Raw genomic sequence first — 21,534 nt, forward strand, 5'->3', positions numbered from 1 at the left:
ATTGATTTTGCGTACCCATAAGCATAATTGGGAGATTTAGAAATAATGAGAACACGATTTAACGCCCAAGTTAATATGTTGAGATCGAAAATTGGAAAAAATAATCAGTTATTCACAAAAGAAGAGTATTATTCGTTTTAAGGGAAAGTTAAAAATAACAAAGAGAAAGTTTCCGGCAAAACACCCGAAGATTATCAACGGTTATCAAGATATGATATTGTAAAAATTGGAAATGTTGAAAAACTCGTTGCTCGTCGTACCTGTTAAAAATGAAGGAGACCCGATTATGTATTACAATTTCTTGGATGAAAATTTTCAGTTAATTCATGACACTCATATTGCCATACGCCATGGAGGACGAAACAGAATGATGAAAGAGCTTAAAGAGAAGTATAAGAACATCACAGTTTACATTGTTATGATATATTTGAATCTTTGTGAACCCTGCCAAAAGAAATTGAACTTTCCAAAAAAATGGCTCGTTGTTAAACCAATTAAAAGCAGCGAATTTAATTCTAGATATCAGATTGATTTAATTGATATGCGGTCACAAGCTGATGGCGATTATAAATTTATAATGGTTTATCAAGACCATCTTACGAAATTTGTTCAACTTAGAGCTTTGAAAACAAAACGAGCTGAAGAAGTTGCATACCATCTATTGGATGTATTCACAATATTTGGAGCCCCATGCATCTTGCAAAGTGACAATGGCCGGGAATTCGCGAATAAAATTACTGAAGAATTCTACGGAATGTGTAATGAGCTTAAGATCCACGGTAAAGTCAATCACAAATCTCGGTTGAAAGAGCAAACCAAGACATTGAAAAAATGTTATCCACATGGCTTGAAACAAATAAAACAACAAAATGGTCGGAAGGGATAAAATTTATGCAATTTATGAAAAACAGAGCACATCACTCTGGAATAGATCGCAGTCCCCATGAAGCTATGTTTGACTGTAAAGCAAAGGTAGGTTTGAAAACTTACCAGTCGATACTTTGTCAGAAATCACGAGTGAAGAAGATCTTGAGATGATATTAAAAGATAAAACTAGTAAGGATGTTGAATGTCAGATGAAAATCTCAGCGAGGGAAAGCGGTATTAGAACAGAGAACGGTGACAATGTAGAATGGAAATAGACGATACGATTGAAGACTTATTTGTTGGAGATCCAAACAAAAGCAGAAATAAGAGTGTTAGCCAAATCGAAGGAAAACAACATTCTGCTGAAACAGGAACAATCGACAAGGAAGATAACAAAACAAAAATATAACTAATGTTGAATTAGAAAATAATGAAAAAAAGTAAGGAAAATACTTCTTTTGCAGTCAGTGAAATCACAGAAAAAATTCAAGAATCTCGAAACTCAGCTAAATAGTCACTTAAGAAGCAAGCTGAAAAAATGATATGGCTTTCAGTGACTAATTTTCCAATTGCAAATGTAGAAGAAAATGTTCGGGTAAGAATTTCAGACGTAGATGGGGCTAAGACCAGTGGTGAGCTATGGATATTTTAACAAAAGACTCATAGAGTCATCGAGCAAAAAAAAAAAAAACGTATTTAACACTAACACTTTTATTAATACAGCTTGTGTACAAATGCCAATCAAAAAGTATGAGAGGAAAATCAATCTCTAAAGGCTATCATTTTTAAACAAATATTTCATGATCTAAACATGAAATATTTGAACACAATCAACTGTGTTAATTTATCTTACATAAGAAAAACATCTTTTAACTATCAAAATGTAATAAGAATGAAATCTTTGATAATCTTTTATAAAACATTTGATTGGCTACTAGTTTTGCCATACCAGAAGGGAGAAGTGTAAAGATAGCGCATGCGCTTATATTATTTTCAAACTTGGGCGCATTCGTTATAGAAGAGTTGAAACAATAATTCCAAATAATCTATACACTGCCGAATGGACTAATTTTTGTTAGGTTACCGTATGAGATTGTTGCTTAATATGTTTAAAAAAAAAAAAATGTTTTTTTTTGAAAAAATAAAGTGATGAGCTATAAGGGGCTCGCGCGAGCCCCTTATAGCTCACCACTGGCTAAGACCGACAACCGGAATATTATAGCTGTTATAATTTCTATTGAGAATGAAAATCTATATCAATTAGGTACAAAATATGGTATTTTAAATCAATTCTATTCGAGGAACGAATTTACCCTTTGTAAGGAAACTTTTATTTCAGTTAAGGAAGTTCCTGATATTGCGATAAGTCTAAGAGAATGTGCCCGCAAGAATTCTAATTTAGGTGGTCAATGTTTCCAATATTGCAATTGTACAGCCCATTGTAACTCAAATCGCTGCAAATGTAAAAAGTCAGAAATCCTACTAAGGATTTCTGACTTCTTAGTAATTCCAAGTGCCACAGAGGTCTTTCCTGCAAAAATAAGTAATTTGTTTTTAATCTGGAAACAATATAATCATATAATAAGGTATTTATCTCCAATTTTTTCTGCTATTAAATAAATTACTTTTTTATAAAACATGCTTTTATTACATTTACCAGACTCCTCTAGGAATTACTAATAATTACCTGATCATGTGATTAATTCTCCTAAATTATGTACTTTAACCTCGTTATTTGGTTTGTATTAATAATAGCCGGTTACTATTAATAATAACCGGATACATTACATTATTCGTAACACACACACACACACACACACACACACACACACACACACACACACACACACACACACACACACACACACACACACACACACACACACACACACACACACACACACATATATTATACCAAGGTATATATGTGTTATATCACTGAAAACACACGTAATAATTAGAGCCGGCGCTAGGGTCTTTGTTGCCCGCATGCAATTTCTACCTAAGCGCCCCTGTAACGATCCGGGCGTGTGTGGTTCTTTACAATATTAAATATTTAAATTATTTGAAATTTCTTAAATAAATTTTGACAGAACAGCGACACGTTGGTTCGCTAAATGTTAACGAACCGGGGATGTTGACTAGGTAGGATAATAGTAAAAAACTCGAATATTCAAAAAATTCCCAAAAGCTAAAGCACATTTTGATAAAGCCACTTCACTTTAATCGTTGAATATAATGATACAGGGATTATAGCCTTCTCACCGATCCGAATCGCTAACAAAATTAAAATGAATTTTAATGAAAGTGAAAATTTATTTGAACTAAAGTTTAAAAAATTCTTGCATTTTACAAGTTACTAAATTCTTAGTAACTTGTAAAAATATTTTAATAATTTTTATAAGTGGAACTATGTTTTATGAAAATAAACGAAACTCAAGATAGATGAGAAAATAAGTAAATAATTCAGAAATAATTAGAACATTTAATATAAGTATTCAAAAAAATAACGTCTTTACAGAATAACAGGAAATAAATTAAATTACATAAATATACTTAAAAAATTTTTAACTAAAATTTTAGGGTTTTTGATTTCATATTCACAAAATTAGAAATAATGGTCTTAACGTCAAATTCCGCACATATGTCATTTTCAATAGCTATTAACGCCAAACTAACAATCCTTTTTTGTGACATACATGTTCTTAAGTAGGTTTTAATCAATTTCAACTTGGAAAAGGAATGTTCACCGCTCGCTGCACGAACAGGCAAGGTTAATAGTATTCTTAAAGCAATTGAAAAGTTAGGGAAAGATAAATTATTGGACACAATAAAATCAAAAATAACGAAAGGGTTTTGAATATTTAAAGTATCTTTCCGAAAAATATCCCAGAAAGCACATAACTCGTCATATTGCATTTACGTCTTTATTGTCGCCGTCCTTCAAGAGAATATTTAACGTCACAATTTTTTCGTAAATCATCGTTATTAATTTCTATACAAGAAATTGAAATTATCATAATATTTTTTTAGTTGTTCAAAACGTTCTATTAACGAACACATTGCAACGTCTAGAAGTGTATAAAACATTCACTCTAAATTTATCTTCTGGCGATTGTGGCGTTTCGTCATGAGGCTCGTAGTCAAATTGTCGTGTCTTCTTTTGTCGTCGAACTTCCGTGCCAATTTTAAATTATTGTTCTTCATCCACCTCTTCACTCAGTTCTTTTGCGTTTTTAGCGCTTCTTTAAAATTTGTATCTGATCGATACTCTTGTAAGAATATTTTTAAGTTTTCGATATTTTCTAAAACAAGTGTAATGTTCATATTTTTTTGAAGAATATTACTCACAGGGTTTATTCTGTTAAGTAAATCATTCCAAGTTATAAGAGAGCAAATAAATTTGTACTCCTTTTTTTAGCACATAATGCTTGTGCTTAATGCTGAGTTTCTTTATTAAAATTTTCATTATTTAAAATTTTTCGAAACGTGCATCGTAAATTTCTCCTAACTGATATCGTAGAGGGCGGATTGTATTAATTTTACTTTCCCATCGCGTTTTTTCTGAAGGCTGTTTCCATATTATTTTTTTACGAATTTTAAAAGTTTAAAAGTTTGTAAGAGAATGAAAATAAATTGTATATTTCTTGAATAACTGTAAAGAAACTAATTGTATCTGCATTCACTTTGGCTGCATTGTTAATGATTAAATTTAGAGTATGAGTAGCACATGGCACGTAAAAAGCTCGAGGATTTTTGTTCAAAAGCAAATTTAGGAGACCCTATTTTTTCTCTTTCATATTTGCCCCATTGTCATACCCTTGACCTCGCATGTCTTCAATGGGAATGTTCCATTTTTACAGTTGTTCTATTATTGTTGCACATAAATCACGTCCTGTGGAATCTGATATATCTGCAAAACCTTAAACGTTTTCCCTGATCTTGACAACTCCATTGTCACAGGAAACAAAGCGAATAATAATGGTCATTTGTTCTGTTTTACTTGCATCAGGTGTGAAGTCTAAAATTATGGAATAATAGTTAGATTTTCGAATTGATAATAAAATTGTATCCCTGATTGCGTTACTTAAAGTTTCCAATATTTCATTTTGACTGTCTTTACTTAAATAGTGTACTCTATTGTTTCATTATAGGGCCCTTTCAACATGATTTTCCATAACGGGACAAACTTCGCAAACAGTTCGACTAATTTTTAAAAAATTGCCGTTATTCCTTTCATATAAGTAATCAGATGATCCCCAAAAATCTAAGTTTTGTCTACCAACGAATCTTGTAATTTCAATCAAGTGCTCTAAAACACTTGTCCAATGTATCTTTTCCATTTCATACATGTTTTGAGTCTGGCAATCAATAGTAGTTTTGTTTTTTAAATTTTTATCAAGTTCCTTCCATTTTAAGAAATTTTTCATGTGAGTTAAACTAGTCTCATGTCTATGCAAAGTTGTACTTACATTTCTCCATTCGTTATAACCTTCTACAAGACTACTTGATTCAGTAGGTGCGAAAAGTTTGCAACAAAAGCAAAAAACAGAACTTAAAGTTTCGGAATAAATGAGCCATGTTCTTGGCACGAGCTCACCGTTTTCCATTTTCTATTACAATACGTTTCGCCAAATTTACGACCATATCTATCTCTGGGATATATTATACTTTTCTTTTGAACAGAACCCAAATGTAGAATATCCAGGTGAACCCCATTCACCTGGATCTTCTACATTTACAGAGACTAACAGTGTGGTAGTTTCGTGGTCAACTACAACTAAATCTTCTCCTAACTGTTTTTCACTTAAATCATGCGTCTTGTTATCTGGTTCAATAGTTGCAATATTACTTTCATGTAAACTGGATGATGTGCACGGTTCTTCAACTCTGATTTCTGATGTATCGAGTTGGTTGCAATCTGCATCAGCATATTTTAATATTTTAATAACATTTATTAAGAGACCCAGTTTGTTTCTTAATATCATCTTCTTTTGCAGCATGACGCTTACGATTTTGTGCACTGGATAACTTTTTAAAATTTTTGATTCCATTTATATTTTATACCCACAAGAAATTATTACAACACGACACAGAGACGAAATAATAGTCCGCACTGCGCTACTGTCAGTAGCCTACTGAGATGCATACCATATGACTGGTTATCTAGCAACGAATGTTTTGTACGAAAATTCGTTTCTGGGCATAAAAACCGTCCACCATTTCACTTTAGATAGACTGCAGTAGACACGACATTCTGCAGCCAAGCATTTAGCTCTCGCTGCAAAATTGTAAACAGCTGGCTGATCAAAGAGGCGGCAATATACAATTTTTTTTTAAATTTTTATTCGGTGTATCCGTCTTATTTATTTTAATATTGATCATTCTAAGAATTTTTTATTTTTATGATAAAAATTTTGTTTCTTAAAAATGAACTTATGAACCGTTCCCTGGCGGTGGCGCCCCCTTCGTAGCGGTTCCCGCATGCACCGTATGCCCCCTTCCGTCGGCCCTGACTGTACAATGCGCGAGCACTATAGTAACAGTAGCCATTTTGTCACTTTGCTTTCGCTTTGAATCTCGGTAACGCTCATGCTCGTTAGTTGGTGTTTTTTTTTTTTTTTTTTTTTTTAAAGAACAGCTGCTCCTGGTGGTAACAGGAACGCTGCCAAGAAGAATAGGCATGCAGCGAAGGAGAGATGAAAATGTCTAATTAACCACCGAGTTAAACTTTCTAGTCTCGAAAATGTTTTGCGAGATCTTTAGCTATTGTATTTAAGGGATTTAAGATATAAGATAGGCTATTCAGTGAGTGAAAAATAAATACCGGATGATATATAGGGCAGTGATAAAAGAGTTGGTGCAAAGGAAATTTCCGTATGTCCAAGTGAATCTACAGAACTTTCAGCTGAATGCTGTGTTCAGCTTCTTTTGTTTGATGCATTTAAAGAATTTAATTTGAATTTAACTATGAGAGTCAGATTATGAGAAATTATTACTGAGCTGATATTGAGTAATTCTTTAAATGACCATGCAATTACTGTATTTGTATGTCTTAAGAAGTCAGAAATTGATTTAGTGATTTTAATTTTATACGGAATGTCAGATCTTGTTAGAGATACAGTGAATACTAAGAATTTGTATGTGTTTCTATATATGTTTACAGTAAACAGTTTAATTTTCTTATATACCACAGCCTTCATTCTTTAGAATTCAAAACATGTTGATCCTTGAAGTCAACGCACCATCATGAATACGAATCCGAAACATTCTAACCCACTAAAATATATTATTATCTATACTCCACGACTGACTTTAATATATATGGTGGATGGGGAATAATATAACTGGACCAATCAAGCTTTCAAAATATAACGACCACACTGCAGTGAAGAATTTACCCATGAACGGCAATAAGCATCTTAAAAATGCTGCGTTGACAATTTTTTAACATAATGCATTCTGTTGATTACGAATCTCAACTTGTTTGTTAAAATATGGATATGGGAGGGAGTTCCATTTCAAGTTGCTGTCAATACGAAGGCAATAATAATCTACAGTTATAATTTTGAATACCAGTACCAGTGCCGTAACGAGAGCGTGGCGAAAGAGGCACCCGCCACAGGCGCAACTAGGTTTTGGGACGCAAAATGTATAGCATTTTTGTCATTTTTGGGTCGGGGGGTCGCAAGTTAGACACTTGCCACAGGCGCTTCATACCCTCGTTAAGTCACTGACCAGTACAATTCGGTTCATGCCATTTTATAATTATATTTCATATAGCTTATCTGTTAAGGTGAAATATTTAGTTTTAACGGTATTAATTTTAACGCCATGATTGCTAAACCACTTATTTAGTTAAACACATCATTGTTATCCGGTTTTCCAAATCTTCAAGGTCGTTTCAGCACATATTAATGCCGTGTCATCAGCGAACGATATCATTTTGCTAAAAAGTTTTTACTCACACAGATTATTTACATATATTGCGCCTCCGTAGTGCAATTGGAAGAACGATGGTACATTGCACCCTTCGATTGGAATAGGCCTAAGTTCGATTCTCGTCGCGACGGAAGGAATCTTTATCTGGAAGATTTCAATCTAAGGTGATTAGCCGATCTCATACGGAGGTAGCAGAGTTTTTTCTCCCGGAAACTCGGGTTTTTCATCCCTCATACAGACAAATCGGTTCTTCAGAACACATGCAATTTACAGACCTAGAATACCAGTTGTGGTGGTGGAGGTGGGCGGTAGATGGCATTGATGGAGATGATTCGTAGTATAGTTCGCCCACCGATTAGAGGTCCCTCGACACTTCTGCGCATGTCAGAAAAAGAAGAATTCATTCCGATAATAGGGTAATCAATCTGTCTTCTGGGATGTGTTTGCTTATTATTACAGTTCGGAAAATTTAGCTTTTCTTTTACGAACATTGTAGTTTTTAAAGTGTAACTATTTTGCTTGTATAACAGTTGGAGAAATGTATGTAGAGTATTAACAAAATTTAAAAAAAAAGGTATAGCATAAAACAAAAATTTAACTAAGTTTATTTTTAAGAAAGTTTTCTATAAAATAAAAATAATTATACAGAAAAACAGATTTTTTTTCAAATGAACTTAAATATTCTAAACCTAGTTGAGAGAACTGAGACACTTTAATGTCCTAAACCGATTAATTATTTATGACTTGTTGTGACTCTTTTAACAAACCCTTGCAAAAAAAATGTTGGAAAAAAATACCATTACTAAATCCTTTTAATCTTCAGAGTCACCTGAATCGGTGTGCGAATCGCCATTACTTTCACTTAAACTGATCACCGAAGGTTCGCATAATTCTTCGATAATTCTTTCTGTCCCAATACATATTTTCCAATGAGGTGACATGAGAGCAATATTTTCCCCAGTTTTGAACTGTAATACTTTCATTCGCCTGTTCTGAAAGCTTAAAAAAGTTTCGATATGTCAATATCTCCAGTTACTTTGCGATGGCGAATGAAACTTTTCACTTCTGCCCAAACATACTCAATAGTATTAATATCACAATGATATGGTGGTAGCCACAAAGCTAGAAATCCATGCTCTTTGAGCATCGTGTCGAATTTAAATAGTTGAGTTGTGGGCGAGTTTCTTTTGACCAAATTAAGCAATTCAATTTTTCACATATCTGGGGAATGTTATTTGCAGAGAGCCAATCCATAAGAACTTGCTTTTTATTAGACCAATTTGGAACTTTGTTTGATCGAATAGAGTGATATGAAGCGTTATCATTATAACAACAGCATTTTTAGGAAGGTTTGGAATCAGTTTTCTTCTGCTCACTTTTCGAAGATCGTAGAATTCATTTGCCTATGGCTTTGTATAGTAAGTTTGAATTCGGTAAAAAACCCATTTCTCCACCCGCACACAAAATTATTATGCGCAGCGAGGCAATTCCGGTTTGTAGCACTCCACATTCTTCTTTAGACTGCAACATTTTCCATAAGTTAAATTACTATCAATCTAAGTTTCATCTAGACACACAATAAGTTTTTTCTCCTCCCTGAAACGTCTTATTGCTCTCAAATACTGCGTTTCTATATAAAACAATATCACTTCGCTCCATGATAAGTTTCCTTTTATTCCGGGACTTTTTAAAACAAAATCCAATTTCATGAAATATTTTCCTTAAAGTTTCTCTTTTCCAAGAAAAATTAATGTTTTCTTTAAGCACAGGAATCAATTTCGGAACAGTTGGCACTCTTTTCTAGACCAAATAAAATTCGTGAATAGTTCTTTATAACGTCTACATCAATATCATTCAAAGCTACGGTTTCGATGGTTTTCTCCGGCGTTTTTTTTTTTTTTTTTTTTTTTAGGAGATTTAAATTTTGGCTTACCTTCACCTTTTGATTCCCTACGAATTCTTTTAACAGTCGACCCCGATACACCCGCAATTGCACTTGCATGTTTTATGACTTGAGAAAGGGGAACAAGGAGATGAATTTTTTTCGCAGAATGTCAGCGCATTATTCAATATTCTTTTGCAAGAGCTACTGAAACGTTTAACAACAGAACTTGTTGACTGTACTGGATCCATCATACAAATTAATAATAAAAAATAATGTAAAAAAGCGACAACAAACATCAAGCTAGTACTAGTACAGCGACAGACAAGAAAGGGCGTGATTTCGCATGTTGGCGACCAATTCGTACATCCTTCATTTCTTTCTCCCCTTTAGCATGAATCGACTATTCTTGGCAAAATGCCAAGGAGGGATCTACAAACGGTGGGCGAACTATAGATGTTCGGTGTAGTGGTGGAGATAGTTGTAGGTGTCCTCCCGCGATGAGTCTTCGGACTCCTTGAAGGTGTCAGGAATAATAATAATAATATTATTAAAAGCAGGCTAAGTCCTGCCCACTAGAAGAATAAAACAAAGCAGTAGCTGTTCCTATTTTTTTTTTTTTTTTTAAGTAACAGAGGCCATAAAGATTATTCTAAAATTATAGAGGTATCGGGGTTCCTGTTGCAAAATGTATATACTGCAGAATGTTAAATAAAAATTGTACAAAATATTCAGAAGATTTTATTGTACAGGTCGCGAAGTGGTTTTAAAGTCTCAAAGGGGTTTTAACCCTTTCATGACTTATGGGTCAACCTGCTGGAGAAGCAAAGGCTTTTAGAAATGGAGTTTCTTGTATGTATTCAATTATCTGTTTAAAATTATTAATATTTAAAAAAAAAAAAGGAGCGACTGCAATCTACGAACATATGTTATATTTCTATATTAAAAAAAAAAAACCATTTGGAAAAGTGACCTTTCTCTAAAATGAATGTTTATTTTAAAAAATGGGTATTTTAAATTCATTAAAATACAATTTTTCATTAAAATTCATTAAAAACCTATACTGATTTTAAGTCATAACAAAAATTTAAATTTATTGATCAGTGTAATTAAATATATTAATTGTTTTGTTACAGAAAACGAAGTTAGATTTTTTCCTTCTATGGTGTCATACTTCAGTTTGCAATGTGATTTATTTACGATAAGTATAACATGTCGCGATCTCAGAAAGGAAAGAAGTGGGGAGGAGATTACATTCTACTGCAGCCTGATTTGTTGTTGTTCTGTCCAATAGAAACCACGAGTTTTAGTCATGCACCACAGACGTGCCCTTTCCTTAAAAAAATAAATAAATAAATAAATAAATAAAATAGAAAGAAAGAAAAAATCTCTGAACAAAGTTAAGTTTCATTCAGTCACCGTGCGGCTTTTGGCGATTTTCTGCATACAGAGTTTTCTCTATCTTAGGCTATGCTACTAATATATATGTTCAACAATAATTTGCAATATAGTAATTAGTAACAATTTATAATGCATATCCTGGTATTAGAGAGAATGCAGATTGTTGGTTTATTATTGTTAGGTCTCAACTGTTTTCTAACAGAAGGAAATTCAAAAGAACCATACAGTATGAGGTGAGTCTCGTTTTTATTGCAATGAACATTGTATAGATCAAATGATATCATCGATTGGTCATAATCGAGGTTCGTATTAGCAACTATCTAATGTAAACAAGACGCGGCCCAGCTTTTTTTGGCCGCCTCTCGTTTACAGCATTTTGGCCTAAATAGACTAAGACGCTGCAAGTCACAATTAAAAACGATGTCCTCAGATGAGGACATCGTTTTTAACATATGCAGGACACAAATTTAGCAAAATTAACGAATTCATGGTAACACCGTAAGATTAAATGGTACTGTATCATCATTATAATTTTTTATAAATTAATATAAAAATTCATGCATGAGAGAGTTAACTTCATTACTACAACTTCAGATTTTTCAAAATATGGTTTTATTTGTTTCGCAACGTTTTATGTTTATAGTTTAAATTTTTCAAAAACAATCCAGACTAAAAGTATACAGTACATTAGCCCTACCAGTCGGAAGTGAAACCTGGACAATAAAACAAAAATGACAAACAGCAGAAATGAAGTTTATGAGGAAAACTGCAAGGTATACTCTATTTGATCACAAAAGAAACGAAGAAATTATGAAAGAATTAAACCAAGAATCAGTAATAGAAAAAATTAAAAAATGCAAACATAAATGGATGGAACACGATCAAAGAATGAAAATAGAAAGATTACCGAAACAAGCCTTAAAGTACAAGCCATTAGGAAAAAGAAAACCAGGACATCCTCTTAATTTCAGCGATGACTTCCAATGCCGGAACAAGCCACGCTAGGTCTAAATACTTGATATGCACGATGATGAGTTTAAATTTTTTTTAAATTAGACACTGTCAACAAGTCAGACTAATAAAATTCCTTTCGAATAATGATATCGCGCAAAATCACAACAATTGTAGTATTTCGATATATCAGTAAAGCAAAAACGCATGTAAAAAAATACAAATAACATAAATACATAATTTTGCTATTATTATAATTACGCTGAAAAATCTCTAGCAAAGCAAGAAAGTATAATTAAATAAAGAGTTTATTAATTATTAATATATAAATAAATATTATATATTAAATATAATATATATATATATATATATATATATATATATATATATATATATATATATATACTACACACACACACACACACACACACACACACACACACACACACACACACGCACTCACGCACGCACGCACACACATATAGGAAAACCTCGATTAACGCGATTAATTAATCCATCAAATAATCTGCGATAAGTTAAATCGCGTTAATCGAATACAATAAATAATAGGAATAACTATAAGTTAGCGTAAGTTGGAAAAAACATTACATAAGCCATATTAGAGGATAAAATCATCAAAGCTAATAAAATTCAATTGCTTAAATTTTTATTTAACGTCTAAACATTGATTGAGCTACTTTTTTTTTTAAAAAAAAGTAAGAAATAAGTAAAAATGTTTGAATAGTGCCCGAGTTTGTCATCTTGTCAAAGATGATCTTCTTGTCATCTTGTCAATTTGCGATAGCTGTCGATCGCTTTATCAAGATTTCGGACTTCGAATTTCGTTCCATATCAGAATCAGCATTAAACAAAATTTCTTTAGCATGCTCAATGTGATAAAATATTAGCTCAAGTTCTTTTGCAGTTAGCTTCTTTTTTGAGCTCCTTATCTTCTTCTTCGTCTTCATATGCACGCTGTTCTTCTAGTTGAAGGGGATCATTCTCGCATAAATGTTCTGAATGGGAATCGAGCAAGTTTCTCACATCTTCATTATCCAGTTCATTAAATCCAAGTCCCTCCCCCCTATAGTGATGATTTCTTCAATAATGTTAGATCTTGGATTTTACTCACGATAAACTAACATAGACTTCAGTTTAAAGTCACCTTCTGCATTGCCTTCTAATAAAAGCGTAAGACGATCTTTAGATACTTTGTATCCTAGTTGAGATGATTCAGTTTTAGCTAGGAACGTTTTTGTTGGCATTCTCTTTTGGAAGTGTATGTCGACGTTGAATATTTGCTGATCGTCATAATCATCCTCCTGAATTATTCTTTGCAATTCTTCAGGAAACTTGGTCACAGAATCTTTATCAGCACTAGCAGATTCCTAGTTAGTCTTACTTTATGCAGTCCAGCTCGATTTTTAAAACTGTCAAACCATCCTAAATGGCAGTAAAGCTTTCACATTCTTCTTGAAATTTGGTTTCTTCAATGAGGTAAAATTATTGAAAGCTTTTGCCTACGGTATTCTTTTTTTGATCATAATTCTCAATCCAGAATGATAGAAGATGCTCCAATTCGATCATGACTCGGGATGTATATATTTAGAATTAATAATTATACTGAAATACTAGAACCCGAGGAGTATAATAAAAAAACTTTAATGAATCACAACTAGTTTCATCGGAGTTCCGACTTCTTCAGGTGAGTGAGAAATATCTAAAAACTTACAAAAACTATACGGTAAAAAAATTGGCTTTTCAGTTTAACACAAAAGCGTTAGAAGAATAGCAACAGTCATATTTGAATTAGAGACCGCGTGGCATTATTAGCGTGAGTTGATGTTGAGTGATAGCTGATTTTAGAGCGCCAGTATTGGATTACTAGGCTATCGGAATCAGGCAAACTGTAACTTAGATTGCTGTTCATGCGTGAAGGATCCAGGACTATTTCTTTAGATTCTACAATGCGTCTTTCAAACTCATCATTGCATATATATAAATTGGGCGCGTGATCCCAATCGATTTGGTGTTGACGCTCCTCAACATTAGAGTTGGCGGAGAAAAGAACATGACTGAAGAGGGCGCCCACTCAGGTTCTTTTGTAGGAGATTTCACGTCTGTGTTCCTCAAGACGTAGAAATAGATTTATCTGTCTGACCCAAATAAGGTCTACCACAGTCGCACACGACTTTATAAACACCTGGAAAATGTAGCCGGTTGTGTTTTGGTTTTGGGCAGCTCAGAAAGGAACGAAGCTTTGGTTGAGTGGTATAGTTGGTTTTTATGTTGAATTTCTTCAAAATGCTAGCAAGTTTTGGGGTCAAAGAGCTTATATATATGGTAACTCGATGTGGGCGATCGGGTTGGATTCCTCTTCTTGTTGAGGTTGTTGACATTGTCTCAAACGTTTAGTGATGTTACGAGAAGAATATCCATTATTTTGAGGATTTCACCTCAAAAATAAAAAAACTTAAATCTCAAAGACTCTGACAGAATGGTGAGCTTTGACATCGTGTCTCTTTTTATGAATGTACCTACAAACGAAGTTCTGACTCCTTAAAGACAAAGTTTCTAAGAAAATGTTCGCTCTTCTTACACTCTGCATTAATTCCGGCTATTTCTGCTACGAGGAAAAAAATTATAAACAAGCCAGCGGGTTAGCTATGGGCAGTCCTCTATCTCCAGTCTTAGCTAACATCTTCTTACAAGATTTCGAAGAGAGAGCTATTTCCAGTGGTACATTAAAACCTAAACCGTGGTTACGATACATAGATGACGTCTTCCTGATCTGGGAATACGGTTTAGAGGAACTTCAAAACTTCCTAGAACATTTAAATAACCAACACCAGAACATCAAATTTACATCTGAACTTGAGATTAACGGCGTTCTTCCCCTTTTTGGATCTTAAGATCAATAGATTGCCTGACTGTCTTAAATTTTCGATCTTTCGAAAAACCACCCACACTGATAGATACTTACATGCCTCTTCTCATCACTTTCCTCAACAGAAACTTGGCATCATCTCCACTCTCGCCCATCGAGCAAGATGTCTTACTTCTACTGAAAAAGCCACTCAAACAGAACTGAACTTCCTGAAACGTACCTTCTTAAATAATGGATATTCTTCTCATAACATCACTAGACGTTTGAGACAATGTCAACATCCTCAACAAGAAGAGGAATCCAACCCGATCGCAAACATCGAGTTACCATATATAAGCTCTTTGATCCCAAAACGTGCTAGAATTTTGAAGAAATTGAACATAAAATCCAACTGTACCACTCTACTAAAGCTTCGTTCCTTTCTGAGCCGCCCAAAACCAAAACACAACTAGCTACATTTTTTAAGTGTTTATAAAGTTGTGTGTGACTGTGGTAGACCTTATTTCGGTCAGACAGATAAATCTATTTCGACGTCTTGAGGAACACAGACGTGAAATCTCCTACAAAAGAACCCGAGCGAGCGCCCTTTCCAGTCATGTTCTTTTCTCCGCCAACTCTAATCTTGAAGAGCGTCAACACCAAATCGATTGGAATCACACGACCAATTTATATATATGCAATGATGAGTTTGAAAGACGCATTGTAGAATCTAAAGAAATAGTCCTGGATCCTTCACGCATGAACAGCAATCTAAGTTACAGTTTGCCTGATTCCCATAGCCCAATAATCCAATACTGGCGCTCTAAAATCAGCTATCACTCAACATCAACTCACACTAATAATGCCACGCGGTCTCTAATTCAAATATGACTGTTGCTATTCTTCTAACTCTTTTGTGTTAAACTGAAAACCCAATTTTTTTACCGTATTAGTTTTTGTAAGTTTTTAGATATTTCTCACTCACCCGAAGAAGTCGAAACTCCGGAAACTTTAATGAATCACAACTAGTTTCATCGGAGTTTTCAACTCGGATGAAACTAGTTGTGATTCATTAAAGTTTTTTATTATCTTCGGGTTCTAGTCAGTATAATTATTAATTCTAAATATACATACATACAGTATATATATATATATATATATAGATTAAAAATTGGGCAGCTGCAAAAAGCCGCTTTGTTCGGCACAGCTTTCATTTTCAGAAAGTATTTCCACAACTCATAGACCCTTGGGTAGGGCTCGAATTAGTGGAATATAACCAGCCTTTTCTTAAGACTGAGGAAGCAAATCAAGCTTTGATGAATATTATATATATATATATATATATCAGGCTTTGAGTAACATCCACCTCCTGTGGTTTTCGAACTCCTACCCACACACCTGCTGGTCAGAGAGAGGATATGCAGCCCACTCGGCCAATGAGCCGGCTGTAATTATTCTCTAAAGTCAATTTAAACATTACCCTTTAAAACTTTTCTCGAATTTACTGAAATATAACTCACACTTTTTTTCTCCAAAATTAAAGTTAAAAAATCGTGTTGCGAGATATATGCGGGGATTTTTGGAAACTAAAGTTTTTTAAGAAAAACCTAAATTGACGTTTATAATTAAATCCTCAGTATTCATTAGAATTTATAATTGCTCACATTATTTATAAAATGAATACATTTAAATGTTAATTATCAACGTTATTTACGAGATCGGCCACTCACCTTCATCACGCGATATATTTCAATCTTTAAGCGACAATGCTTCTGTAATTAAATCAATTATTTCTGGCGAAATCATGTCCCAAGCTGTTAAAATCCAGTTGCATAACAGTTCTAATTATGTTCTCTTAATCGTAATCGTAATCTACCCCAACTCAATTCAAGATCCAGCAGAAGTCAATGCCCTAACTCCCACATTTCCTCTACTGGTTGCTGCAATCTGTATGCATATGATTCGTGCAGTATTAACGAAAGATCGCGCGACTCAAAGACAAAGGCAAGCCGACGATTCTTAAGTTGAAACGCTGATTCTCTGCAACCGAATTCGAAAATATCTGAAACTGCGATAATAACAGTTATCATCGATTTCTTAAACTTTTCCACTTTTTTTTGTGCGAACTATATGCGAAACTTTTTAATTGCTTTTTTTTTTTTTTTGTAAAGTAAAATCACGGGTGCAAAGTATACGAGAGAGCGAGTTATATTCGGCCAAATACCGTAGTTTCTTCCCTGTGTGTCAAAGAATTCATCTTGTGCAAAATCCAGAGAAACACAAATAAATATTCCACATTATAGTACGTTTAATATTACAATTATAATAGTATAATTTTAATACGTTACAGTGAATACATTATACCCTAAGACTGTGTTGTTAGCCAGGCTATCAGAATTATAAGTAGCAACTGAAATAGAGAGTAAAGGCAGAGGCGGACTGGGTCTATAAATATTGGTTTCCAGGAGACAAAGTGGGCCACACACCCAACAACAACTATAAGACTGTCATTTAATTTTTATAAGAAATAAATAAAATTTTCAAAAAATGCTTAAGCTGGAAAAAGGTGCAATTAAATTTTTGCGAAATAAATGTATAGTGTTTTTTAGTAATGACAGTGTACATATAATGTACATACCGGTAGTATACAGTAGATACTAAATGTAAATACAGATTGTTATAATTGAATTTTTAAATTATTTTTTAAAAATTTTAAATAAATGGTGAATATTTTTAAATAGTTTGCTTGTACTGAATATTTTACACATTAACAGGTAGTTCAAAAACATATTTCATGCAGTCCACTATATTAAGAGCAATCATTTGAATTCACTGCCAAGCAATTAATAATTGCTTCTGCATCCAATTCATCTAACAATTCCTTTTCAATGGATAGCAACATCTATGATTCCAAGTTCTCCTTAGACAGTGAACTTCTTAGTCTTTTCTTTATGATCTTTAGCTTTGAAAATGTCCTCTCACATTGGACTTGAGTAACGGATAGTGTGCAGATGATTATAAAGTTCATAAAGGTTATCATATGCCTTCTAATGAAGTCTATTGGATGCCAGAATTTTTAGTACAGACGATGGGCAAGTGCTACAGATTTTACACTTGTTGCATCTGGAATCCCTATGCTCACCATCTCACCAGCAACAGATTTAATACATCAAAGTTCGAGTCAAAAGAAAACAATTTTAATATTACTTGATTTTTTCTGATTTGGGGAGATAGCTTAATGATACCTTCCAATGCTTCATCTTCAAGGCCCTTCTCTGCAATAGTTTTTAACTTTGCTGGGTCCAACCAGGATAATTCTTTATACAACTTTTTGTGTTGTACAAAGCATGAATCTAGAGACTGGAAAATGTGGTCCATTATTAGGTTAAACGCATTTACTCGAAAATCAGCTAGAGAATCTGAGGAAATTCCTCCTTCATCTATAAACTCATCTGCCATTCTCTACTCCCTCCTCTGCTTCTTAACTCACAATGCTGTTTCCAAAGAGTCAATTTCCAATGTTTAATTTCATACATTCAACTGTGAAATCTTGTTATTACATTTATTTTCAAATTCCAATGCCTTGCTGTGAACGTTATCAAATGTTCTTGTCTGTTCCTTCAACTTTGTACCAGATGAAGCTATTAAACTACATGCAGTAAACATATCTAAACTCCTTGTCTGTACATAACTTGATAACTAGGCTGTAGTTTCAAATATATACAAGTAAATGCTGTCACTATTGTTTCAAACTTTAGAAGACTTTGAAGTAAAACATTTGCTTCTTGTTTTCTTTTTGCATCAAACTTGTCTGGATCTTGTATCATTGATAAGCATGTCACTAGATTTACAAAAGTACTGATAGCAGTGTCATCAAAACGTCCAAATGTAGTTGTTGCTGCATTGGATTTTTCTGACCATCTTGTTTCACCAATTAACTTTAATCGTTTCATTTTTCTTTAACTAGATGTTTTCCAACAACTTCTATCCATACAGCCATTCTCGTGTATGATGTTTTCACAAAAGGTGCTAAATTCTGGAGCAAATTGAAAAAAAAAAAAAAAGAAACTGCAGGCATGCAACATTTTGTTGTTTCAGTTATCACCAAATTCAAGATATTGGCATAGCACCATATATGAACATGTTGATCAGTCACATTAGTGACTGATTTTAAATTCATTTTTAAATTCACATTAGTGACTGATTGAAAATTACACAGTAAGTTTACTTTGGAAACCATTATACTGGCCATGGTAGCTTGCAGCCCCATATGTACTATCAAATAAATATTTATTTGGGATCGATTTTAAGATGCTGTAATGTTTCAGTCAATACATCAAAAAGTCCCTGTCCTGTACCATCATTACTTAGCACAACTGAAAGTAGTCGCTCAGAGATAACACCTTTAAGCACATACCGAATAATAATGCTAAACTGATTGATGGATGAATTATCTTGTGTTGAATCAACTTGAATAGAATAATATTTTGCTTGAGAAACTTCACGACTAATTCTTTTTTTTATCATATTCTTCATAATTTGGATTAACATCTTAATAGTTGTTTTACTCAGGTATGTAACAAGTCCATCACGGCCTTTACTTTGAGCCTTTCCTTGTTGTTGTAATCGTTTGATTCTTTGTATAGACTTGTTTTGTACTGCAGAAACGTGAGGTGTCATAATTGGGTCATATTTTGCCATCAAATGCACTGTAAATAATTTTTTTTAAAAAAATAATAATACAACGTAAGGTTCAGTTGCATACAATAATAATATTGAAACTTCTATTATATTTTCAAGCTACTAAAAGGTCATTAATATTTTATAACACATTGTCTAATGTTTAAGAGGCCCACTTCATCAGAGACCCACTTGCCATCGGGTTAGCTGACACCCTGGCCAATCTGCCATTGGGTAGAGGCAGAGGCGTAGTAAGGCTATGGCCAATGTGGCTCCAGCGATAGGCGCTAATTTTACATAGGCGCAGAAATTGAGATTTTTAAAGTTTTTTTTTTTTTTTTAGAACGGCGCAATTTTCTTTCCTGGCCATAGTCGCCAAAATTCCTCACTACGTCTCTGGATAAAGGTATAGTATTTTCAAGAAGTACAGAAGAAATAGGACATAGGGGAGTACTAGTAATCATATCTGATCATTTCAGCCTGTTTATTGAAGAAATTCATGAAACCGCATTACTTGGAACAGTCCATATTTTGCGGCGCTACCTGACAGACTATGCTTAGATTCTTGGGTAGAATCTGAATTGGTCTGTATCACCAGTCAAAGTGTTGTTTAAATGATATCTTGTTTTGACTGTGTATCAATTATGTGAATAAAATAATAATATCTTAAATTCTTTTTTTTCTTTATAAGGTATTAATAATAGTTACTGTAATTGGTAAATAATGGTTGCAGTTGAATAAGATTACATTTATATTAAAAAATAATACTCAAATTTTGATAATTGCAAACAACAAAAATTATATTGGTCAAGTGAACAGGTAAGTAATACATTGATATGTGTTAAAAAACACTGATCTTGATATTAACATAAAAGAAATTCTAAGTAGCTACTAATACTGAGGAAAAATTAATACTTGATCGGAAAGGCTGGATGTCTGTTTGATTAAAATAAACAAACTAAATAAAAACTTCCGATTATCCTTACTTCTCGGTTGAAGTAGGTCTAATTGTTAGTAGAGCATCTAACAGATATTTTGGGGCGCGGCGCCAGTATACATTAATATAAATTCGTTTCCCTTTTTAATGATGAAAATACTTCAACTGAATTCTCTTTGATTTTGCCGCCAAAGTGAATATATCTCACCATGTTGTACCATGATATGCATTTTTGTGGTTATGATGGCACAGCATGATGTGATATATTCAAGAAGGAGGAGTAGCGATAGCATTCCACACTAAACATGAAGGTAGTTTCAAGTAGAGGTATACGAGTAAACTTTAAAATGGTGATATGGACAATGAAACTTATTTGTGCTTATGGACCCACAGAAGGAAGAAATGTAGGAAGTTTTTGAGTCATTAGAAACAGGCAGCTGACACAAAGAAAATGGAAACAAAGTGGTCCTTGTTGGAGATCTGAACAGCAGAGTAGTCAGTGAATCCCACCAGGCACATTTTGGGAAAATTTGGAGAAAAGGGGAATGCTAATAATAATGGTAAATAATAATGGCAATCCTGGCTCAGGATCCGGACTACTCATTATTAACACCATGTTTCATCATAAGAAAGTGCACAAGTTCACATGGAGAAAGAGAGACACACAAGAAATAAGAAACGTCTCATTCACTACATCATTGTTGATAGTGACTTCTTGCTTTTTCAGGTTACAAGAGTGTAAAAAGGAATTGAAATTGAAGACCATTACTTATTACCAAGCAAGATAAAATTGGATATCACATTGAAAAGAATATGTAAGAAGGTTTGAAAAAGAATTAACTTGAGCTGCTTTTACAAGTAAATTGTAGACTCGATTATACAAACATTATTGAAGAAAACGTGATAGAAATTGAAAACAAAAGCGAAACCTCGGAGTCTCAGTGGGAAACTCTGAAGAAGACATTGATGGATTCATCTAGGGAGATAAAATTATCTGCAGGGATCGAA

General features: G+C 33.5%; 1 protein-coding gene and 1 pseudogene across 1 annotated transcript in view; both read left to right on the forward strand.

Moving 5' to 3' along the window:
* Positions 1-232: 232 nt before the first annotated feature.
* On the forward strand, positions 233-6,580 carry LOC150104323 (KRAB domain-containing protein 2 pseudogene; annotated as a pseudogene).
* A 4,549-nt stretch (positions 6,581-11,129) lies between these two features.
* Positions 11,130-21,534, forward strand: part of Cubn (Cubilin) — a 2,223,842-nt gene continuing 2,213,437 nt past the window's right edge. Inside the window, exon 1 of the mRNA XM_090396294.1 lies at positions 11,130-11,325. Coding sequence (XP_090252420.1) covers positions 11,222-11,325 — 104 coding nt within the window. The 5' untranslated portion in view covers positions 11,130-11,221. The remainder of the gene's footprint in view (positions 11,326-21,534) is intronic.

The sequence above is a fragment of the Typopeltis vanoorti genome, chromosome 8 (genome assembly GCF_054136105.1).
Source record: "Typopeltis vanoorti isolate ZY-2024b chromosome 8, IOZ_Tvanoo_1.0, whole genome shotgun sequence".
NCBI classification, from domain to species: Eukaryota; Metazoa; Arthropoda; class Arachnida; order Uropygi; family Thelyphonidae; genus Typopeltis; species Typopeltis vanoorti.